The sequence below is a fragment of the Trachypithecus francoisi genome, unplaced genomic scaffold (genome assembly GCF_009764315.1).
Source record: "Trachypithecus francoisi isolate TF-2019V2 unplaced genomic scaffold, Tfra_2.0 Lachesis_group5, whole genome shotgun sequence".
Classification (NCBI taxonomy): domain Eukaryota; kingdom Metazoa; phylum Chordata; class Mammalia; order Primates; family Cercopithecidae; genus Trachypithecus; species Trachypithecus francoisi.
Genome location: NW_022681470.1, coordinates 87,301,073 through 87,326,524, shown reverse-complemented (window position 1 = coordinate 87,326,524; position 25,452 = coordinate 87,301,073). Strand labels below are relative to the sequence as shown.

Sequence of the window (25,452 nt, the reverse complement as noted above, 5' to 3'; positions counted from 1 at the left end):
TTTATGTTACCATAATTTCAGACTAATGGCTACTGTTTTGTGTTCTGGTCATCTATTACATAAATATTTAATATTGAGCACATAAGTTGGCTTGATGGCAGCAAAAAGATGTCGATCCTGGAGTTTTCATGATAAACCAGAAAGACTTTTTTGTCCCCACCGGTATGTTAAAATACAGAGAAATAAATTAGGAGATGGTAAGCTATAGCTTTCTAGTCATCTTAAGTTTACCTAATTAAAGCACTTTAAAATAAATTCATTCCATCCAAATTTAGCAGCCATCTATTGCAAAGTTTGCTTACTTTTTCCATGGCATTTAAATATACAGAAGCCTTTAAAAAAAAAAAAAAAAGCATTTTTTAGTAGGTAAGTGTCAGTCACTTTCTTAAACTAGCCTGTCCTAGACCAACAGACCAGTTCTACTTTCAAAACAAAACATACCATTTAATAGTAAAAATAAACAGTCTGTCTTCTCACTAATGAATTTGCTGTCTACATTTCTATAGATGTGGCCATGTGTTTTCCCAGGAAAACTGGCTTGAACTCAAACTAAGATAACTACTAAGATCCATTTAGACAAAGTGGGCTGTAAACATGAGAAATCTCCCACCCCCTATTCTGTGTTTGGTTAGTTTTGCTGCTCTCATACATTCTAGCAATGTACCATTCTGTTCTCCCTTTTACTCCAGGGAGCCTCATTTGGCATATAGTTAGGCATACACATACACCTTTGAAAACAGTCAGTGCAGTTCCACAGTTATTAAGAACCTGATGGGTGCTAGGCATTGCCTTATGAACTGAGAGGTACAAATATGAAAACTATATAAAAGTTCCTGCCCCAGATAAACTACAATATAGAAGAACATTTGTTAGCTACTTTATAGGTGCTGTGTATCAATCAGTTTTCTTAGTTTCAGGTGACAGAAACTAACTCTTGGTAACTTAAGTAGAATTTCTAGGAGGGCCAACGAATCTAACTTGGAGGTATGGTAAACAAAAACAAAGTCCTAAATTACACCACAGAGCTGGACATAGACCATAGCTTGCATCAGTGATATCGCTGATCTTGAACTGTATTTCCAGAACCAAAACCATGGCTGGCCCTTGCAACTAGATACCACTCCTTCTAGGGCCACCCTTCTTTCCAGAAGAGTCTTCTTTGCATTCTGGAGCTGGTGCATCTGTGTGGCAGAGCCTAGGCCATATGCCCATACCCTAGTTACAAGGAAGTCTGGGAAATAAATTATCTGGTACTTTATACACTTAACTAGTGAGAGGTCAGCTCTGTCTCACAAGATTGGAGCTTCTGTAAACCTAGATGTGCAGTCAAGCACTAAGTGGCCAAAAACTTGTATCAGCAGCATTTTGAATAATCAGAGAAGATTCAACACAGGAGATGAGAACCAGGAAACAACAACCAAAAAAGAAATATGGTGAGTTTGGCCTTAATATCACAAAAAGATGAAAAAACAATGTGTTCCTAAACCAGTGTACAAACCCACAGTTAGTGAAAGGCTAGGTGATAGCTTATATTCTCAGAAGTTATAAAGTCCTAAAGAATGTAGCCTCTACTTGAGACCCGTTTTGTCTGTGCAGGTACAGGCAACATCATCTCTCTCTGTAAAGGGTCAGTATGATGTTTGGGAAAGCAACCTACATTTGGAGTCAAAGCCTTTTGTTCTTACCCTGCGCAGCCCTTAACCAGATGTGTGACCTGTAAGCAAGGAGTTCAGTTAGTATCCTCATCTATAAAATGAGAAGGTTGAGGTAGGTGATCTTTAAAGTTCCCTCTTGGCTCTAAAATTCTATACTTTGTACGTGATAGGCCAGTGACAACTAATGTTTTTACTCAAGTTGATTGTATGTTTTGGAAGGCAAATAAATTATGAGCTTATTTTTTGATGACAGTACATTTTCATAAACCCAAAAGAATTAAATCTCCACCTCCCACTTAGTTTAGTTGTTTTGGGTTTTTTAAAACAATTTTATTTTCCCACACAGTACAGTTTAAGCATTCAAGTTGCAGCAGGGGAAATACTCATTGAATTTGTCATCATTATTTTTGGCTTCTATCTTTATGAGAGCCATTTTAGTTTTCTAGTTTCAATGATCTATGTTTTAGATTTTAAGCTACAGCATATTTTAACATTTGAGCATTAAATTGCATTTGTCATAATGAATTAGAATCTTATGTTTCTTTCAAAAATAGCTTTATCTCAATATGAAATGCAAGATTCTTCACATTTATTATAAAGAGGAGAATTTTTGAGACATTCTGCATCCACTGGTCAGTTACTGTTTTGATTCAGTGATGGAAAATGGTAGCAAATTGTACATTTAAAGTAAACCGAAGAAATAACTTTATGCAGAGATAGAGATTGAAGTAGCCATTTGGAGATGAGGATTTTATCTCCATGCCTTCAAGAATGACCATATGTAAACCAGGTCAGAAAAATAAAAATTACATTTTTATTTATTATACAAACTGCCCCATCTAAAACATATTCCTATAATGTAGGCTCCAATAACAGGTTCCTAGATTTTTTTTTTTTTTTTTTTTGGAGACATAGTTTCACTATGTCACCCAGACTGGAGTGTAGTGGTGTGGTCTTGGCTCACTGCAACCTTCGCCTCCCAGGTTCAATCCCTCCTGAATAGCTGGGATTACAGATGCACGCCACCATGCCTGGCTAATTTTTGTATTAGTACAGATGGGAGTTTCACCATGTTGGCCAGGCTGGTCTCAAACTCCTGACCTCAAGTGATCCACTCACCTCAGCCTCCCAAAGTGTTGGGATTACAGGTGTGAGCCACAGCACCTGGCCGGTTCCAAGAAATTCTAATGTTTGTTCTGTTTTTAAGGAGAAAAATTATTAAACAACTTACCTCTAAACGATGGTCCTTTACTGATAAACACTACTGTTAAAAAATTCTTATGGTTAACATAATCTGATATTGTTACTTAAGTATTTGAGGAAATAGAGAAAAACTAGCTAACATCCCTTATGACTGCATGTTTTTATATATTAAATACTAGTATCGAATTGCCTTCTACTGTCTTTTTCAGACTAAATAATATACACTTAAACCTTGCAAGCCTTGTCCTTTTTTATACTTCTTTTTTCTGGAACAGCTTTATTGAGTTATAATTCATATATCATACATTTCACCCATTTAAAATCTATAACTCAGTGGTTTTTAGTACAATTTTAGAACATATCACCCCAAAAGAAACCCATCCCCATTAGCAGTGACTCCTCATTCACCCCTTTCCCCACCCCAGTAATGCTGGGCATCTTTTTATGTGTTACTGGCCACTTATGTATCTTCTTTGGAGAACTGTCTATTCAAAACATTTGCCCATTTTTATTGGATAATTTATCTTTTTATTGAATTATAAAAATTGTATCTTCTAGGTACAAGTCACTTATGAGATATATGACTTGCAAATATTTTTACTCATTCTGTGGGTCTGTCTTTTCACTTTCTTGAGCAAACCTTATCTTGAGCAAGCCTTATTCTTAACTCTGGTTAAATTTTGGTTTTCTGAACATTCTGCTAAATTTTCTAAAGGTCTCCAGTTGTGGAGTAGCCTGAAATGAGTATTTTATTTTTTGAAAGTGGAACTAAACTCTAATTTAAGTCTATAATAGAAAATAGTAATTGCTATAGGAACTAACATTTTTTTTTGGTTGTTTACCCTGTGCCAAGCATTGTGCTGAGTGCTTTGCAACACTAAAATATAGGGTTATTATTCCTGTTATATAGATGAAGAAACAGAGGCTTGAAGAAGTTAAGTTGCACAAAATCAAAAAGTGCTAATAAATGGTCAATTGGAATGACAATGCAGGTTATCTTTTTTACCAACTTTCACATTTTATATGGGATGTTTGTATTCCACTATTTTACTTTTTAAGACAATATTATTTTACAGCCTCATTTCCCATCCACTACAATCCCTAGATTTTTTCAGGCATATTGGAACCTAATCATTCACTTCTGTCTCTGTAAAACTGGAATTTCTTGGTTTCTGAACCAGGAAATTTGATTGATTTCTATAACCTTTTTATTTTTTGACCATCCCTTCCAAATTGGCCCTTTTTAAACAAATTATAACAATTTTCAAAGCTAAAAAAATTATAAAGGTAAACTTGCTATTAAAATGATTAAATGTATATTGCAGATCATTTTAAATGTCTTTTTGATTAGCCACTGTTAAGAATTTAGCTGATCTACTTCATTAAAATGTTATATTAGCTCAATGAATATATTGCTATGTAACGAATTACCCCAAAATGTTAATGGCTTAAAGCAGCATTTTTTATTTCACGGTTTCTTTGGTTTAGGAATCCAAGAGTTTAGCAATGTGGTTCTGCTCTGGGTCTCTCATGAGGTTGAAGTCAGGCTGTTGGCTGGTGCTATGGTCTCATTTTTGGGTAGGATCTATGTGCAAGCTCACTCATATGGTTGTTGGGAGGATTCAGTTCCTTGGAGCTTTTGGGCTGAGACCTGCAATTCCTCACTGGCTGTTGGCCAGAGTTCTCCCTCAGTTCCTTGCCATATGTGCCTCTCTATGAGACAGCACATGACATGTCCTCTGGCTTCTGTCGCAATAGCAAAACAAGAGAGTGTCCAAGATGGAAGCCATAGTATCTTTGTAACCTAATCTCAGAGTTGATATATCATCACTTTTACCATATTCTACTCATTAGAAGCAAACTATTACATTCAGCCCACTCTCTATAGAAGGGAAATACCAAGGGTATGAACACCAAGATATGGGGCTTACTGAGGGCTATCTTACAGGCTGCCTATCACACTCAGTGAAGCTATTGTTTAATCATGGAGAATGCAAAAGTCATGGTGTTTTTATATAGAACATTGATATATAAAATTCCATCCTGCAAACAAGTGATAATTTTATCTGAAGATATATAAAGAAGTCTCCATCCTAAAATATGTGTATGTGTATATGTATTATTTTTAAAGCATCTTTAGTCTGCATATTCATTTGCTACTTAATAATCCATTTTATCAAGGGATAGCATTAAAGTTGTAAGACACAATTAGAATAGAAAATTTTATGTGTAACTTTATGTTTTCCCCTTGACTTATAAAGATTGCTGTTGAATTTTAGTATTGGAAAACTTTGGCCAATGTAAAGATGATTTTAATTTAAACATGTATAACATACAAAAGAATTTTTTTTCTTCTTAAATCATACTTTAGAATTCAACCGTAATGTAACAAAATAAGAGATCCTGAATGGACTTTAATTCATTTGTTCAGCAAGGCTTGTTGAGTTATTCTTCTAACTCATCATGAGTTACACTCATAATAAAAGCCTGCACTCCTAATTTTGGTCTCCCATAGCTCAGTGGATCTCTATCTCTCTTTCCAATTTCATTTCCTGTTGCCATCTCCCTTAACCTTCCACTCCAGCACAGTTTTTCTTGCTCTTCCCCATGTTGACGCTCCTGCATGCCTCAGGGCTTTTCCATCTTTCTAAAAACCTCTTACCCAGATGGTTACATGGCTCACTTCACTTCATTTACTTCTCTGCTCCAGCATCACTACCATAAAGAAGCATCCTACCACCACTCTTCACAATACAGCAGGGACCATCAAAAAGCAAGAGATACAATAAAAATGATAGTTGAAAAGATTAATCTCATGACAGTGTACAAGATAACTTGTATGTAAACAGAGGCTGGATTAGACATGGATGATCAGGGGCCACAATTAGGAACTTCCACATTCATTCAGGTGTGAATTGATAATGATCTGGTTATGATCATTATCTGGTTGGGCATGAGTAAAGCTACATAAACATTGTCCCAAAACCAGATCTTCCCTCAGATTTGTAATGCTGGTAGATTGTTGCCACCTTCCTCCATCCTCCTCTAACAGAAGAGCCATTTCAGAACCAAAACTTTTTAAAGAAAAGTTTGAAAAAAAATAAGAAGCACCAAAGAAGTACCAGGAAATGCTTAGGTTTTAGGACTAGAAACCACGATGCAGTAGGGGCTCTGCAAGAGGAAGGAGTGAGTGCTTCAAAGTGACATAGCAGCTGTGTGCTATTGTGCCTGAGACTCCTTCCAATCCTAGATATTTCCTAGTGGTGTTGGCAAAGCTTCTGTTGGCTATACCACGTTCTTTCCCAATGCCCTTTTAAAGAAAGTGTATGGCCAACTCCCTCTGTGTAAAGTCCCATAATTCTCAGAATCCTGGGTTCAACTGTAAGTTTCTTCCATAGTAGTTACCATTTGAGTGTTTCTGATTCTTCTAAACTCCCTTCTAATTGTTTTTCCTCTTGTTTTTAAGCTAGTGATTTTTTCCCCCTGTATTTTACACATGCTTATGGAAAGAACAGATATGTTTTCATGGCACTTAGCATGTTATAAATGCATTGTTTTCCATGGAGTAAGATCATTCTACCACTGAGAGCATTAAATCCATGTTCCTAAGGTAACCCATGTTTTCCTAGAAACAGGGGAAGAGTCATGACCAACTTTCACATTCTCTGTTTTGTTCTAGGGGCATCACCCATTGTGATAAGCACTCCCAAGAAGTTTCCTCCCCAAAACAGAATTACTTCTCTCCCTACTCTTGATTCAAGTGACCTTTCATTATAGATAATCTGGTTTTATAGAGAAATCTAGTAGGTACTGCACTCAGTTGTAAAGAAAGACAGATGCAAATGGGTTTCAGTAATTGGTACAACATTGTCACAAAGCTCTTTAGATTAGCAAGTACTTATAAACTAGGTGGAATATTTTTTATTCCATTTGTTAATAAGAATGCCCTAATCCTCTTTACACACTTGAAAATATCCAGGGAGTGCAGAGAGAGACAGACAGAGAGTTAGACTTGTATATAATCATGGACTTTTGAGATAGGTAGGTATAGATGTTCCTGTAAACTAAGTGTTTGTAGCCCCCCAAAATTTATATGTCGAAATCCCTACCATACTGTGATATGGAGCCTTTGGTAGGTGATTAGGTCGTGAGGACAGAGCCCTCATGCATGGGATTAGTGTTCTTATAAAATAGGCCCTGGAGAGCTTCCTCACACCTTCTGCCATTTGAAGACACAGTAAGAAGATGAATATCTGTGAACCAGGAAGCGGACCCTCACCAGACATTAAATCTGCCAGTGCTTTGATCTAGTTTTTCCCAGCCTCCAGACTGTGAGGAATAAATTTGTGGTTTTTATAAGCCATCCTGCGTATACAGTTTGTCACAGCAACCTGAACAGACAGAGACAAGTGTAATCCCATCTCTTCCTTAGCTGTATTATTAGGTCGGTGCAAAAGTAATTGCTGTTGTGCCATAATGTTGACCTAATACTTGCTCACTTTTCTCTGTTGTAATTTTCTCATATGAGATTGTAGGAAATAATGCTTTAATGCTTTAAATTTCCTTTATAAATGTTATAAATTTATTTCTATTACTGCTCCAGAATCTGTGCTTTTCAATTATTGGTTCTAATTCAGTATTTTTAGGGCTCAGAGAAAAAGCCTTAATGCCGTCCTCACGTGGTAGGCTACCAGATCTTTGAAGATGGCCATTTTGCATCCCACATCTTCTCCACTTCTGCTCGTAGAAATACAGTTTCTTCATCTGCTCCCTTATGGTCTAGGTTCGAAGCAACCCAGAATGGAACGCAACACTACTACTTGTGTGTTAATTAGCAGGTGGAGAAGGGAACTATCACCTTTTTTGTTGTGTTCTTAACACAACCTTAGTTGGCATGAATTTGATGAACAGTTATATTTCACCTTTGACTTGTCAAACTTACACTTGACTAAAACCTACAGATGTTTTTCTTTTTAAATTTTTTTAATTTTTAATTTTTGTGGGTACATAGTAGATGTATATATTTATGGGGTACATGACATGTTTTGATACAGGTATGCAACATGAAATAATTACCTCATGAAGAATGGGGTATCTGTCCCTTCAAGGATTTATCCATTGAGTTGCAAACAATCCAATTATTATACTCTTTAAGTTACTTTAAAATGTTACAGATGTTTTTCAAACATGTCTCTGTTCTGCCCTCTCTCTCTCATCATATATTTGTATGGGATTTTACATTTTGACATATTACATTTCATCTTGTTGGAGTGTGCTCATTTTCTTCTTACCTATCAAGCTGTTTTGGGACCCTAATTATGACAGTAAATGACTTGGCTGTGCACTTAATCAGCATGTGTTTAATATCCACACTCAAATTTTTATAAATATTTCACAGGAAGGAAAATTTATACCTCCAAACCAACTCTAATCCCTGAACTCCAAATGCATGTAACCAACTGCCTGTTAAATATCTTCACTTAGATGATTCCTGTCAGTTCACACTTAACCGAACTGATTTCCACCCTCAACCTTCTCCTGTAGTCTTCTCTTCCTGGTCACAGTAAAGCATATCCATCCTTCACTTTGCACAGCCAAAAACTTTCCTTGCAGTCATCCTTGACCCCTTTTGTTTCCTCCCACATCCCGTATCTAATCCCTCAGCAAACTCTACTGGCTCTACTCCAAAATGCATCCTGAGTCATACCTCTCTTACTGCTTACCTTCTTGCACCACCACTTTGGACCAAACCATCGGAAATAGATTCCTAACATTTTCTGTATTTACCCTTGCATTCTTTAGTCTGTCTAAAACATTGATGTTAGAGTGATCCTGTTAAGACTTAAATCATGTCACTCCTACTAAAAATACAAAAATTGACCAGGTGTGGTGAGGCATGCCTTTAGTCAGTCCCAGCTACTCAGGAGGCTGAGGTGGGAGAATCACATGAACCCGGGAGGTGGAGGTTGCATTAAGCAGAGATTGCGCCACTGCACTCCAGCCTGGGTGACAGAGTGAGACTCCCTCTCAATTAAAAAAAAAAAAAAAATCACTTTAATGCCTTTTATCTCTGGTTACTTCAGCACCATAATTACCATAAATAATTCATCTCTGTTGGAATAGTTGTATCCTGTTAAAATTCATATGTTGAAATCTCTTCACTAATGTAATGATATGAAAATCAGCCTTTTGCGGGGTTATTAGGTCATGAAGGCAGAGCCCTCACGAATGGAATTACTGCTCTTATAAGAAGACAAAGGACTTTGCAGGGACATGAATGAAGCTGGAAACCATCATTCTCAGCAAACTAACACAGGAACAGAAAACCAAACACCACATGTTCTCACTCATAAGTGAGAGTTGAACAATGAGAACACATGGACACAGGGAGGGGAACATCACACATCGGGGCCTGTCAGGGGGTGGGGGACAAGGTGAGGGAGAGCGTTAGGAGAAATACCTAATGTAGATGACAGGTTGATGGGTACAGCAAACCACCATGGCACATGTGTACCTAGGTAATAAACCTACACGTTCTGCACGTGTATCCCAGAACTTAAAGTATAATAATAATTTTTAAAAATGTCACTCCTCTGTTGAAAACTTACCAGTAGCTTTCCATCTCACTTAAGAGTCAAAGCTAAAGCCCTGACAATTGCCTGCACAACTCTACATAGTTCTGCCTCCCTTTCGCACACATGTACACAAACACACTTGCTTTTCTGACCTCATTTTCTAGCCTTCTACCCTTGCTTCCTCCTTTGCATGCACAGAGTCCTCTTTGCTGTTCCCTGAACATGCCAGGCACACTCCCACCTCAGGGCCTTTGCATCTACTGTTTGCCTGCCTGGAGTACACTTTCTTCATCCCATTCACTGTCTGTGAATCTTTCACATGAAACCTTCTGCTCTCATTTTTGTTTAAGGTATTATATGAGACTCTGTGCTACTAATAGAAATTACGGGGCTCTTTTGGCTAGTGTCAAGTATAGATTTGCCTTTTGGACTCACATAACTGAATATGTTAGAATTACATCTAAAGAAATAATTGCCTATAAATGGAGTATTGTGTGTGAAGAGTTGAGTCCTCCCACATCTCCTTTCCTACTAAATGTTAGTGATTTTCACAGTATCAGAGATATCCCTTTGAATATCAGAGAAACATAAAAGCATAAAGATTTTCAAGGAAATGGTCATATTTTTCAGATGAGAAAAGTTCACGAAAGATTTTACCCATTGGTGCCAGAAATGTAAGGCAGGCAAGCAGTTAGTAGAAGAAAGTTGTCACACTATAACAAATATATTTTTTTTAAGTTGTAGGCACTGATTTCCAAATGAGTTCCGTAAACTACCACTATTTCCATTTGTAGTGTAGCAATAGGTTGTGATACTAACCTTAAAGATCTCAAGTTTAACAACTTATTATGAGGAAAGCTGCCATTCCTTTAAGAAGGTGAGTTTCAATTATCTTTTTAAAGAGAGAATTACTTCTTTATAAAAATGTAACTACTTCATACTGTATTTCAGAAGTCTTGCTTTTTAGTAAAACTTTTCGTTGCAGTGGGTTTGATAGTAATAGTGCTCACTTTAAAAAAATTTCCTAAATTTTAGTTTCCCCTCCCGTCACCAGCTCACTTTTCTGGGACCCTATTTAGCACAACTCCTTGAAAGACTCATCTAGACTTGCTGTTCCCTCCTTCTGTCCTGCTGTTCTCTCTTTAACCCACTCCAAATAGGCTTTCATCTCATCACTCCACTGAAACTACTTACCAAAGTTTCCATCACCGTCATGCTACCATATTATCTTCTCCATCCTCATCTTATTCCCAGCAACATTTGACATCACCTTGGAACACTTTATTTACTTGATTCCCACTGAGACCTCTTGTCTAGTTTTGTTTTTCATCTTATTTCATTAGCTGCTAGTTCTCAGTCTCATTTGACTCTGTCTCTTCTTCCAAACCCTATATATTGAAATATCCCAAGGCCTAGACCCTCTAGTCTTTTGCCTAGGTGATCTTTTTTTTTTTTTTTGAATTATTATTATACTTTAAGTTCCAGGGTACATGTGTGCAACGTGCAGGTTTGTTACGTATGTATACATGTGCCGTGTTGGTTTGCTGCACCCATTAACTTGTCATTTACATTAGGTGGTCTTATTCAATCACATGGTATATAAATTACAATATAGTTTAGGCTATTATGACAGAGGCCCCAGAATGCAGGTGCCTAAACAAGATGAAAGTTGATTTCTTTTTCCTGTAAAAGTGTGGGAGGTGGTCCAAGACTGATAGGATAGCTTGTTAGTACTGGAGACCCACGCTCTTTCCTTCCTGCATTCTGCTGTTCTCAACATGCTGCCTCCATCTCCTGGTCCCAGGTGGCTGCTCCAGCCCCTGCATCCTGTCAGTATTCTAACCAGCAGGAAGAAGAAAATAGGAAGTGAAGAACATATCCCTTCCCTTTAGGACTCAGAAATTAAACATGTTTCATCTGCTCTCATTTCATTGGCCAGACTGAGTCACATGATGATAACTTGTTGAAGACAATTTAGCAAACATAGTCTTTAGATAGGTAGCTATGGCTTCCAGCTAAAATGGAGCAGTTCTTTTGCTAGAGGAAAAAGAGAGTGATGGATTTTGGAGGACAGGGAGCAGTTTCTGCCACACATGGCTTTAAATATTATCTGTGAGCTAATGTCTCCCAGATTTGTAGCTATTTCCTGAGTTCAGGACTCTTTCCTCAGCTGCCTCCCTAACATTCTCGAACACCTGCATGTTCAAAATTGAACTCTTCACTTTTCTTCCCAAACTCCTACCCATCTTAGGTCTCCCAGGTGCTCATCCCAGAAACTTAGAACAATCTTGATTCCTCGCCTTCTCTTTCATCCACCTCTGATCCATCTGCCAATCCTATTAACTTTAGCTTCAAAATGGATTCCAAGTCCAACCACTTCTCTTCAGATCTATCTTCCACATTACCACCAGTGACTTATTTTAATAAAATACATATCCCATCCTGTTTCTCACTTCCTTAAAACCTTCCTCTGTCTCCTCATTGCCTTTGGGATAAATTCTAAACTCTATGTGAACCACCTCTTTCTATCTCTCCAGCCTCATTTTCCCACTTTCCACTCACATTTTGTATTTCAGTACTGCCTGGCACAACATACCTCATGACTTGATGTATTTACTAATGCTTATCCCTCTCTGGAATTTCCCCACCTCAGACCTGGCTGAAGAATCCTTTAGTCTCAAGTGTCACCTCCTTCAGGTCTTTTTTTTTTTTTTTTTTTTTTTGAGACGGAGTCTCCCTCTGTTGCCCAGGCTGGAGTGCAGTGGCGCAATCTTGGCTCACTGCAACCTCTGCCTCCCGGGTTCAAGCAATTCTTCTGCCTCAGCCTCCCGAGTAGCTGGGAGTGCAGGCGTGTGCCACCATGCCCAGCTAATTTTTGTGTATTTTTTAGTAGAGACAGGCTTTCACCATGTTGGCCAGGATGGCCTTGATCTCTTGACCTTGTGATCCTCCCTCCTTGGCCTCCCAAAGTGCTGGGATTACAGGCATGAGCCACCGTGCCTGGCCAGAAAATCTTCTTTGTCACCTCTCCACATCCCCAGGCTAAGTAGGCACCTTCCTCTTTATTCTCGTTGAACGATATGCATACCTGTATCACACCTATCCTGGATGATGTCAGTTTACATAGCTGCCTCTTTTCCTAGATGGCAAACGCCTTGGTCGGGGGCAAGGTCTTACTCATCTCTCAGTGCCCAACACATAATAGCTGCTAAGTAAATATTTATGTAATTGAATCATATTGATGATAGGAACAAACTCCCATTAGGAGAGCATCACCTCTGCCTTACATGTCTGAGAAAAGGCCTTGTTTATTATACCCTATCAACTGAATCTGCTGTGCTATATATAAATTGGGTATTTTTAGTCCCTGCTTAAAAAATAAAGGTTAAATTGAACATATTCGTTGCTGTTAGGATTACATAATGCCTGATAGTGCAAAAATATGGGTGTTGACTGAACTTTACAGTTGTCTGAGGTTTGTGAGGCCCAGCTGTAGTCTAGGTAGCTTTGTGTAGTGTAAAAGTAACAAGTCACTGTTGGTCTGTGGAAGAAGTTGTGTGGACTTAGACTTGCCTTCTCTGCTTTAAAATCTTGGTTTTTAAAAAATCCCAAGAAAGGTAGGTTCTTTTAAGAAAGTTTATGGCCTGCATTTGCTATCATAAACCAACCCAGTTTTCCCAGTTTTCAGTTCTTTAGCCGGGCTCTCTTAAAGAAGAATGGTGACCCATATGAACTGCATGGTGGTTCTGGTTGTTTTCAGTCAGGAGAAGCCCCAAGGTTTTTATTAAGAAGCCCAGAAAGAAGAGATGTCAAGGATTCTGGTGAGAAGTGCTGTTATAAGAAGCAGGTTAGGATAACTTGTCTTCAAAATGAAAAAGGGATTGCCAAATTTTTAGTGCTTTCTTAGCACTAAATGATGACTTAAAGAAAGTTTAGTCCTTGCCAAATTTTCCCCTTTGGAACCGTTCCCACTGTGTGATAGAGATCTGCCGCTGCGAGCTTGTCATCATTCTCACCATTGTCTTCTTTGTCTTCTTCGGTCACGTCCTCCTCCTCTTTCTCTTCTTTATCTTTTTTTTTTTGTTTTTCCACTAAGTCGTAGAACTGAAATGACTCTGGGTAATGTTTACAAAATAAAGCTACGTTGTTTCCAATACAACAGCTTTCTCTGGGTTCTTTCACTTCCTCCTTAATGTAGGTCTTAGTCACACTTGTATTAACAGTAGAAACACTCTGCAGTATCTTATTTCATACAGTGGTGTTACAAGCATTAACTCCTCAGCCCTCACACCACCACAGGAAAACAGCAGCCATTGTTAACCCCCATCCGTTGGGGAGATGAAGAAAATGAGCAAACTATGAAGAATGCAGTTTATTTCTTCTCCATAAGACTGTGAGGCAGTGGAAGGTAAGGGCTAGACCCCAGGATGGCTGATTCCTAGGGCTCTTTCCTGTGATCCAGAATGCAATGACACCTTTCAGTTCTTGCTGTATTCAGAGGTGTGTGTGCATGTGATAGGGATAGTACCTGACATTATTAACTCTTGCAACCACCCTATGGGTTAGGTATTAACATCCCCATGTCATAGATGAAGTCTGTAATTCCAAAGCCTGATGTCTCTCCACTGTGCCACACACACTGACTCCACACAATAGCAATTACTCCCATTTTATATCACTTGACATCCTGAAAGGCCTTCACAAATGTCATCATATTTAATCCTTAAGAACTTTGGAAATATGAATGATTATCACATACTTTGAAATAAGCAAGTCACTAATCAAAGTGATCTTATTAAAATTTAAGTCCATTCATGATGCGACTGCTCAAACCTTCCAACTGTGTCACATCTATCTAGGATAAAGGCCCAAATCTGTATGACCTGTGATATGATTTGGCTGTGTCCCCAACCAAAACATCATTGTTTTTTTTTTTTGAGACAGAGCCTCACTCTGTCACCCAGGCTGGAGTGCCGAGGCGCGATCTCAGGTCACTGCAACCTCCGCCTCCAGGGTTCAAGCAATTCTCCAGCCTCAGTCTCCCGAGTAGCTGGGATTACAGGCACGCACCATGACACCCGGCTAATTTTTTTATTTTTAATAGAGGTGGGGTTTCACCATGTTGGCCATGCTGGTCACGATTTCCTGACCTCATGATCCGCCCGCTTCGGCCTCCCAAAGTGCTGGAATTACAGGCATGAGCCATCGTGCCCAGCCCCAAGACCTCATCTTCAATTATAATTCCCACATGTCAAGGCTGGGACCAGGGTGGAGGTAATTGGATCATGGGGGCAGTTTCCCCCATGCAGTTCTCATGATAGTGAGTCTCACGAGATCTGATGGTTTTATAAGCATCTGGCATTTCTCCTGCTTGTACTCACTCAGTCCTGCCCCCTTGTGAAAAGGGTGTCTGCTTCCGCTTTGCCTTCTGCCATGATTGTAAGTTTCCTGAGGCCTCCCCAGCAATGTGGAACTTTGAGTCAATTAAACGTCTTTCCTTTATAAATGACCCAGTCTCAGGTATTTCTTCATAACAGTGTGAGAACGGACTAATAACAACCTGTAAGGTCCGCTGGTTTCTTCTCCAGCCTCATTGCCTCCTACTCCTCCCTTGATTCTCTCTCCTTCAGTCACACTGGTCCTCTTACTATTCCTCAGATACTCAGGGGACGCTCCTGCCTCAGGGCCTCTATACCTGCTCTTCCCCCTATCTGTAATGCCCTCTCCCCAGACACCTGCTTGACTAGCTCCCTCAGTTCTGCCAGGTCTTGAACAAAAAATCACCTTTTCACACACACAAAAAAGCCATCTTGCTGGTCAGGACTTCCCAGACCACTCTTTCCAAAATTCCAGTCTAGCCCTAACATTTCATATCCACCTTCCATGCTTTAGTTTTATCCTTAGTCTTTATGATTTTCAAACATACTGCATATTTACTTACTTCTCTTGCTTACTGTCTGCTCACTAGAATGTGAATGCTGGGAGGGTAGGGCTTTCATCTGTTTTGTTGTTCACTTCTCCACTCCAGCACCTGTAACATGCTAGGCACATAGCAGGCACTCAATAAATATTTGATGAATGAAAACAGATTAGAAAATAGAAAGTCAAAGAAACTAAGTGAGTTTCCCCAAAATGATATGGTGTAGTAGCATCAGAGCTAAAACCAAGACTGGTCTTCTGATCCACATGCAGTTTGGAGCCCAGTTAGGCCAGAATCAGAAAAAGTAAGTAAGGTTCTGAAATAAAACTCAGCTAAATAAGGTACTTTTATGTAATTTGCACTTTTAAAATAACTTTTTCATCAGTTACTGTATCATAGAGGATGAAGAGCAGTCCTTCCCTTGGACTGTCTCCAAGCAGAGGAATAATGAGAATAAGTTACAGAACTTAAAATAAACCCAGGTGTTTCTGGACCTCAGATTCTTAATGTCCACAATGAAGGGACTATGTCATTTCAGAGCTCGTCACAGCTCTAATCTTGAATCCATCTCATGGATGAATGAAATGCCTGGTTTTCTTTGTAATTTGTTCAGTTCTATGCATACAAGGTATGCAGTTTGTTCTGTAGGTAAACTACACATGGGTATTTCTGAAACTCTCCTTTTATCATCATTACCGTCTGTTTGATTCTTTCCCCTACATTTGTGCAAAACATAGGCTTGTCGTCTCACTGTGTTATATATAGCAGGATCAGCAAGCATGTCAAGGATCTGATCTCATGCAGCCTCTGCTGCAAGGAAGCTCTCACCACTGCCTCCTCAAAGTTATCCAATGGGCAAATAAACCAGAAGGCAGGACCACTTAAGGCCGGGGAACTGAATAAGCAATAATGGTGTCTGGTGATCAGGAAAGGAAGTGTTTGTACAACATGGCCTAGCACTCTTTGCCACTCTGAATTAAATCTGCATGTGGTAATCAGACCTAAAAGAAGTGCACCAATAAGTCAGGCCACTGGTTATCCAGCTCTGTACAAGTTTTGGTAAAGAAGGTTAAATGCAGTATTTGGCATTGTATCTCAGCCTGGTTCATTTCTTCGTTAAAAATTCCCTCTGTAAAGAGTAAAATACAGTTATCTTGAGGTGGTGTCCATATCCTTAAGAATAGGAGGCACCGCCCCAAGCTCCTTTACACATACTAGCTCTTAAATACACAACTTGAGTAAGATTTATAATTCTCATTTCTATTATATGCTGCACATGGCTTATGATAAAGTGAACCTGCAAATGATGGCAAGATAGAACAAGTCTGCAGAAGTAAGAATGGCAAGTTAATTACAGAAGTTGGGATCCTATCAGTAATTTAAACCAAAGCATTTATTTGAAAACAAAATAAAACAAAACACCAATGCCCTCAGTCACCTTCTTCTTATTCCATTCCCATTTGCTCCAGAAGGAATTAATCTCTTTATTTCTCCTTACCCTTAAGCACTTTTATATATCTGCACTTGGGTTAAAGGCAGTTCTATTAATTTCTTTGTTTGGACAGAAATTTCCTTAATTTACTATAATCATTACTGCTGTCACTATGCCAGTCCGGTATGTTTGGACTTCACAGATAAGTCTTGCAGTTTCCAAAACACCATCCCATCCTTACTGTGTTTATTCTTGAATGACTTTTCACTGGGAGATAGTATAATTATCTTTTACAATATAACTACAAATGGGATCCTAATAACAAGTTTACTGTTTGTTAATTTGTGTTAGTTATAGGCGTACTGTTATATTTTTCTGTAATATTTCATATCTGGTCTTGTCAACTGTTACTAGTATTTTTCTTCCACGTGTATTTTACCTACGAACTTGACTGTGAACTGCTTAAAGATAGAAACTGTGTTGTGTAAGCATTTCACGCATGCTAGCTCAATGAATGATCACAAATAATTGGGAATTTGGTTAGACATCTCATCTGAACAGTCCCTGCCCTGATACTACCCTGGAACATTCATCCCTTGGCCACTTGCTTTGATGAGCACATGTCTGTGTCTCCCACTTAAGTACTTACATAAGATGCTACTGAGTACCTGACTTCAGACCTACAGAGTCTGTTTTTTTGTTGGTTTGTTTGTTTTTTGAGACAGGGTCTCAGTTTGTCACCCAGGCTAGAGTGCAGTGGCTAGACCTCAGCTTTCTGCAGCCTCAATCTCCCAGGCTCAGGTGTTAGCCTCCTGAGTAGTTGGGACTATAGACACAAACCATCATGCCCAGCGAATTTTTGCATTTTTCATAGAGACAGGATTACTCCATGTTGCCCCGGCTGCTCTCAAACTCCTGGGCTCAAGCAATCTGCCTGCTTTGGCCTCCCAAAGTGCTGGGATTACAGGCGTGAGCCACTAGACCTGGCCCCTGCAGAGTCTTTATCAAACAGGAGTGAATATTAGGAGGAGACTGGGGAAGAATTCTCTTTGATTTTAACCCTGGTGTTAACACTTCAGTGATACAACTATGGATCCTCCAGGAAGACTATGTTTTTGCTGTATCAGTGCCACCTATTAGGAACTGTTCCATAAGAGAGCATGAGAAACTCTCTGGAGTTCAAAAAGTCAAAATGACATCCTTGCTAAAAAATCTCTTTATGGTTTGAGTTCCATAGTTACAACCAGGAATCTCTGGGAATTTGGTCTCCAAGCTATTCTCAGAGCATGTGTTGCATACATTCTGCAAGGCCCTTGGGGGATGGAGCAGGCCTAGTTTTCGGTTTTCAGCAGTGTTTGTTATCTTCACAGTCAAATGGAACACTGGAATGTGATATTTACTCAATTTTGCTCATTTTTCATTCAGTATTTATAATTTTTAATGTGGCAGGTCTTCTAAAAAACCAACAAAAAATCTCTGATTTTGTGAATTTAGTTTCTATAACAAATGAGAGCAAGAAACTTCTCACCCCTGAACTCCATCCCTGGCTGTTATCCTTCACTCTATGTTCTTACTCTTTCCTAAGTAAATAAGATACAACATTTATTGATCAGAGCGTTTTATGGTTAATTCACTTTTCAATTTTCTAAAATACCATTTGGTTTCTTACCTACAGAGCTATAATACCAGAATTCACTCAGTATATGTGTAAGAATTACTGCTCCCATTTTCTGAAAGAAATAGAAATAGGACTAAGAGCAGTGATTTCCTTGTGTTAAAGAAAAATTATTCATGACACTGTTGAAGACAATAGAGAGGACTTTATTCAAGGGAGGCTATGTGAACAATACAAGGATTACTGCAGTGGAGTCTTGCAGTGTGGGAGAGAGATTGGACTGGAGTCTGACTCCGACAAGGGATTTATAGCCAAGGAGCAGGGTGTGGGGGTCAGTAGATGGAAAATTACTAAGTGGAAACGTCAAAGGTAAGGGAGATTCTTGCTAGACCAACTCAGCAGAATTCTTGCCGAAGGCAGGCCAGGATGATTAGATGTCGAGGGTAATCAGATACCAAGGGTGGAGGATTTTTGTTAAACTTTAGCCGGATTCTTGCTCAAAATGGATTCTATAAGGACAGAGAGGGAAGCCCAAGGTCAGGCCCATTTGAGCAGGGGGCTCAGGAAAGTCTGATTAGAGTTAGTTTAAGGAGAGTCTTTGTCACCTGCTAAAAAGAAGAATTCGTTTTTATGGCTCAGAATAATAGTGTAATCATAGCAAGAGATGACTTGTCTACATCCATTTTATAATAATTCAGAAATCTTGATAATTTCTTTAAAAAAGAAGCATTTATCAGAGTCATAAATGTTGCTATTTATATGCTTAAGTAGTAGTATATCAGAATTAACAGAATGGAACAATTATTTAATGTGCAGGATAGTATATTCCAAATTATTTCATATTATGGAAATCAAAAATATTCCATAGTCCTTAAGCCATGTCTTTTTTTTTTTTGAGGCAGAGTTTTGCTCTTCTTGCCCAGGCTGGAGTGCAATTGCATGATCTCGGCTCACTACCACCTCTGCCTCCTGGGTTCAAGCGATTCTCCTGCCTCAGCCTCCCGAGAAGCTGTGATTATAGGCGTGCACCACCACATCTGGCTAATTTTGTATTTTTAGTAGAGATGGGGGCTTCGCCACGTTGGTCAGGCTGGTCTCGAACTCCTGACATCAAGTGATCCACCCCCCTCAGCCTCCCAAAGTACCTTAAGCCATTCCTTTTGAGACTCTGAAGAAAGGGTACGTTCCTAATGTTTTTGGTTGGAATTATCAGTTCATGGCAGAGCAGTGCCTTAATTGTACTTGGTCGTGACCCCTACTAGCTGTTAAATCATGAATCCTCCAGTACTTTTTATCTGAATAATATGGAGATCCTTTCTTCATACTTTGTTAGACAACTTTTCTAGATTGGTTTCCAATAGTAGCAAAAGAGAAAATCCTTTAACCCATCTTTTCCAGAATTAATCTTTTCTGGTCACTTCATTTGCAAGAGTAAAGTGAATATTGAAAATACCGAAGTGAGCTTCAGTCATTTATAAGAATTGTTTAAAGAAGGCAATCGTCAATTACTTTTTTCCCATGATTGTATTGCTGAGAGTAGTATCTGTATTAGTCTCTTAAGCAAGATTTTAAAGAATCCTACTGTTGTCCCCACCTTTATTTTCAAAAGATAAACTTAAAATTTACATTTAAAAAAATTTTTTTAAAGTAAAATTTTAAATGACTCAACAAGCGATTAGATTCCATCTAAGGATGAGATTGAAGTCGCCATCTCAGGTTCTCAACATATAGTTGGCCTTACCTATTGTTAATGAAACTTGCCTGCATGTAGGGCTGCATGTTGCAGAACTTAAATGGATCAGTAAAACTATTTATAAATCCAGACACCTTTATGAAGGTTTCCTTGGTTTCACTTATGTAGGCCTACAAAATGATCAGTTGTAAGGAACTGAAGGAAGTAAACACTTGAATGCACTCAAACGTCTAGGCTTTGCAGCCAAGTTCAATGCAGACTGAGAACTGCTGACAGTGGAGAAAATGAGACCCAGCATGGCAAATAATGTTTCATACATTGACTTGTAAGCCTGGTCTCCACCCTGTACTCAACCCCACTCTCACCCTGTTTTGGAGGGGAAAGGAATTATCTAGTTAAAAACTGAATCTATAGGACAACCTGTCTCTCCTGAGGCAACTGACTTATGCTAATTCTTGCTTAGCTCAGTTTCTTGAGTTTAGCAGAGGAGATCACTGTCACCCACATCCTCTTTAAATCAGCCTCCTATGGGACCATTTCTACACAACAAAGGCCTCATTCATTCATTTATTCCAAAACATATTTATTGAGTGCCTTCTGTGTGTCAAGGACTAGGGATTCAGTGGTGAATAAACAGATAAAAATGCCTGCCCATCAGGAACTGATATTCTAGTGTGATTACTGCTAGGAGTGTGTCTGAGTTGAATTGAGACACAGAAGTAGATGTGTCTGAGAGGCCTCAGGAGTTTGGTAATGGGGCTGTCCAACCTGTTTCTTTGTCCTCCAACAGGCTTTATTACCTGTGCGGGTATGGTAGTAAGTCTGTTTTGTGTTCCTTTAAAGGAATACCTGAGGCTGGGTAATATACAAAGAAAAGAGGTTTATTTAGCTCACAGTTCTGCAGGCTGTACAAGAAGCATAGTGCCAGCATCTGTTTCTGGTGAGGGCCTCAGGCTGCCTCTATTCATGACCAGAAGGTGAAAGGGAGCCTGTGTGTGCAGAAATCACATGATAAGAGAAGCAGCAAGAGAAAGAGGGAAGATACCAGACTCTTTTTAACAACCAGCTCCCATGGGAACTAATAAATCAAGAACTCACTCACCCCTGAGGGAGGACATTAACCTCTTCATGAGAGATCAGCCCCATGACCCAAATACCTCCCATTAAGCCCCACCTCCAACATTAGAGATCAAATTCCAACATGAGATTTGGAGGGACAAATATCCAAATCATAGCAGGAAGGGACACTCCCTCCTATGAAAACACAAATTTGAAGAACAGTTGTCTTCAGTGTTATACAGACTGCTTTATGACTGCATATAAGAGAATTCTGTTTATAATTTGGTCTAAAATCATAATGTCATGTCAGACCTCAATCATTTTAACTTAAGGCAGTTATTCTAGCCTTTGAATACATTTTTCCCCTGAATATTCGTAGTGTTGTGTGACAACTATCGAAAATATTTTAAGATTCCATTTTATCAGTAAAACGTATGCCAGACTTTTTAATAGGCAGAGAGTAATTTGGTAGTATCAGTCCTCTTATCCTTTAAAGTCCCTTCATGCTCTAGAATTTTAATTCAGTGATTCCTTGTAGAAGCTGAGCCTGCCCAATACAATGGGCAGAGATATTGCAGAGAATGCCATTTTGATACTCTGAGAAGAACATGTAATTCCCATCCCTTGATTTTAAATGCAATTAAAGAGCCATAGTTTTTCAGAAGAAAGAGTACTCTTCGGCCTAACGGGTAGTAATTGCAGAGGTTTGGTCCTTAATCTGTCTTCAGGGTAGTTATTTCATGGTTACTAGATGTTATAGGGATGTGCTTCTGAACATTAGTTTAGTTTTTATGGGTCTTGAGTTTCAGATTGTGACATAAAACAGTTTTCTAGTACGTGGTGCCAGTGATTTAATTATTAGAAGCCAGAAAGTAATAGGCTATTCCTCATGTTGGCTGACGACCCCAGGCTAAACCTCCAAGCTGTATTTAGGACAGTGAATCGGGTTCCAGGGCTAGTTCACTCAGCCTTCAAAATGATTTTTTACCCCAACCCAGTCTTCTCATGGGACCCTTTGTACACATACCTGAAGTTCACTTGTTTTCTGTTTTTGAGGCACTGATTGTAACTACGTAATCAGATGTCAGTTTGGTAGTCTAGAAACTCAATTTGAAGAAAATGAATAATAATTTTGTTAGTCATATTCTTTTTAATGGTGTTTCAGGAAGTGTTTGAGATCGATGAAAGGGTACTCTTTTATGTGATCTAACGAAGAAGCCTCCCACAGTTGTGGGCAGCATTTTTTGAAAAGAGTAGCCAGGTCCAGTGAAAAGCAAATCTAGTACCATTAGTCTTTGAACTTTAATGGAATTAGCCAGATTTCCTGAAATAGTCCTAGAAGACTATCAAAAGCCCTAGGGGAGCTAAACTTGATAAAAAATATTATAGGAACTTGATCATATATAGCTTAGACCTCTGTAGCATAAGCTGCTAAATTTCCCAGGGGAGAAATGTCATCGGGTCACCTTTCAAAGAGTCATTGTTGATGGTTATGAATTCAAAAGATAAGCTTGAGGTTGAAGAGAAGTGACTTTGTGTTTTAGGGACAAAGTCTTTTTTTTTTTTTTTTTTTTTTTGAGACGGAGTCTCGCTCTGTCGCCCAGGCTGGAGTGCAGTGGCCGGATCTCAGCTCATTGCAAGCTCCGCCTCCATACAAATGGGTTTACCGCCATTCTCCTGCCTCAGCCTCCCGAGTAGCTGGGACTACAGGCGCCCGCCACCTCGCCCGGCTAGTTTTTTGTATTTTTTAGTAGAGACGGGGTTTCAGTGTTAGCCAGGATGGTCTCGATCTCCTGACCTCGTGATCCGCCCACCTCGGCCTCCCAAAGTGCTGGGATTACAGGCTTGAGCCACCACGCCCGGCCGGGACAAAGTCTTAACAAAGTATTGTCTAAATTTGTATTTGAGGATATTAGAAATCCAGAAAACCACCATTTCTGGAACTATTCTGGGATGGCACTTTCTCAAGTTGGAGCCAAGAATGGTGGAATTCTCAGAAAGCAAAGGATTTCTTGATGACTTGACCAGCAAGTATTAGAGGACAGCCTTCTCAGTACTGAAGGTTGTGTTCTATATTTTCATCATCTGCTGGGTCCCAGGCACTGTGCTAGCTTTGGGTATGTAGTGGTGAACAAAACAGATGTTCTCCCTGAATTTATGGAGTGGATAATCTAGTGGGGGTGACACACATTATTAAATAAGCAAATAAGCCAAAGTTTAATTACACTTTGTAGCAGATACTTTGAAGGAAAAGAGCAGATATGATTTGGGGGTGCTACTAGAGTTTTGGTCATAAGAGAAGACCTAAGGAAATGCATTTGTTTGATGGTTTACCAGTATTTTAGATGTAATTTCTGCTTTCACAGAACTTTAGTAAGCTGCACAAGGGAAAAAAAACTCATCTTCTGTAATTCCTCCCAGTTTCTTAAGCCACTCAGCAAATGTTGACTTCGGTTTTGTGGATCCATTTTGTGGTGTCCATTTTCCTTTAGGCAATCCTCCCTGTGTCTAATTTGGATTCAAAATCTAAATCTTTATGAGTCTGTAACAGTACCTGGCCATTACCAGTCTATAGTCAGTGCTCATATAATTGTTGAGTGAATTAGTGAAGGTTACAAATTGAGTGTGGTTTCTCAGTTAGAAGTGCTCTCCCAATTATCTGATGGAACCACAAACCTTCTCTTTTCCCATTATGCCCCTCCTTCTTTACACAAGTGTTCCCAGCAATCTCTCCCCAAGAGTAATACCCTATGGCCCCAGGGTTCCATCTATCTCTTTTCTACAGATAACTCCCAAACCTACAGGTTCTAGCCCTGTTTTCTCTGCAGAGTATCAGTCCTCACCCCAATTTCTTACTGCTTGCCAGTCCTCTCCACTAAAATGTCCTCCTGAAAACTCAGACCTGTGTGTGCAACTCTTCTCCCTTTGCCTCCTTGGGTCTTTAGAGGTCACCTTCCCAGAGAGACCTCCCCTGGTCCCCGCACTTAAAACTGCAAGCTACTCTCCATACTCACTCCCTAATCACCTTCCATGCTTTTTTTCCCCCATAACACTTATTCATCATTCTCCACACTTAACTGATTTTCTTTATTTTGTATATCCACCCTCTCACTCTCTTTGTTTTATAAGAATTAAGCTCCCTGAGGACAGGATTTTTTTTTTCTGTTTTGTTCACTACTGTGTCCCCCAGTGCCTGTCATGTGGTAGGAATTCACTAAATGTTTATTGAATTAATGAATATTTAATGTTCAGGCATTATATATATACATATATATAATATATCATAATGCTTCTATTGCATTAGGAGACAGTGAACAAGTCAGATGTTTACACTGATCTGCACTGTCACTGTGAATGTAACAAATATGGACTGATCCAGGTGTTCTTGATGGTGACCCAGATATCAAGAGCGTCTTTGACCATAGGTGATGTGATTTTCTGAAATGATACACAATTCTTGATTGAATTCAGACAAAAACAATACTCCCAGAAAAGTGGAATGGTGGTGAGAATGGATTCTGAAGCCATACTGCTTAGGTTTGAATCTCTCCAGCCATTTGCCAGCTGAGAGGCTAGTCACATGATGTCTCCATGTTTCATTTCCCCATCTACAAAATAGGAATAATAATAATTCTTCCTCATTTAGGAGCTTGTTACAAGAATTAGATGAGCAGTGTTTAGCACACAGAAACACTAATGTTTCTTAAGTAAATTATTATTCAGTAGTTTCATTCCTGGAAATTGAGGGTATATTAAACCCATGTAAAAGTACTTTATATTTAATTGTAAAACAGTGAGCTTCTAGACTAATTTGGTAATAATCAAATTTCTTTTTAACCTGCATGAATTATATGAGATACAAGACAGTTGTCATATGGGACTATCCCTGTGTGTCACAGAACAACCAGCAGCCCTGGCCCCTGCTCACTAAATTTTAGTAATACCCTTCAATCATCATGACCACTTAGAGTGCCCTGGAAGGTTGGTGGTTTTTACATACACTGTTCTAGTGAGGCCCATACATTTGTTCTGTGACATGATTATAGATCATCTAACTAGACAAGCTCTCCTTATCTGAATCCTCATTGCCCAGTGTCCACAATACCCTTATCACAGTGAACAAATTCTGCTCTGTCACAGTTGAACTTGTGCTATCTCTTTTTTCCTCTCCCTGCCTTTGGACACTTCCCATCCTACATCTCCTGTCAGAGGAACTGTTTTTAATTTATTTCACCAAAAGGAATACATGGTGGTGGCTAGAAGCTCTTTGCCCCATGCATGTATTTTCCCTTAAGCCTCC

General features: G+C 39.1%; 1 protein-coding gene across 3 annotated transcripts in view; it reads left to right on the top strand.

The window, feature by feature from the left end:
• ATF6 (activating transcription factor 6) overlaps positions 1 to 25,452 on the top strand; it is a 223,053-nt gene that overhangs the window by 187,127 nt on the left and 10,474 nt on the right. The window contains exon 16 of one of the 3 annotated variants that reach the window (XM_033199802.1): positions 6,538 to 7,834. The exons of the other annotated variants lie outside the window; for them this stretch is intronic. Coding sequence (XP_033055693.1) covers positions 6,538 to 6,635 — 98 coding nt within the window. The 3' untranslated portion in view covers positions 6,636 to 7,834. Of the gene's footprint in view, positions 1 to 6,537; positions 7,835 to 25,452 lie in introns of those variants that run through there. 3 annotated transcript variants of the gene reach the window in all.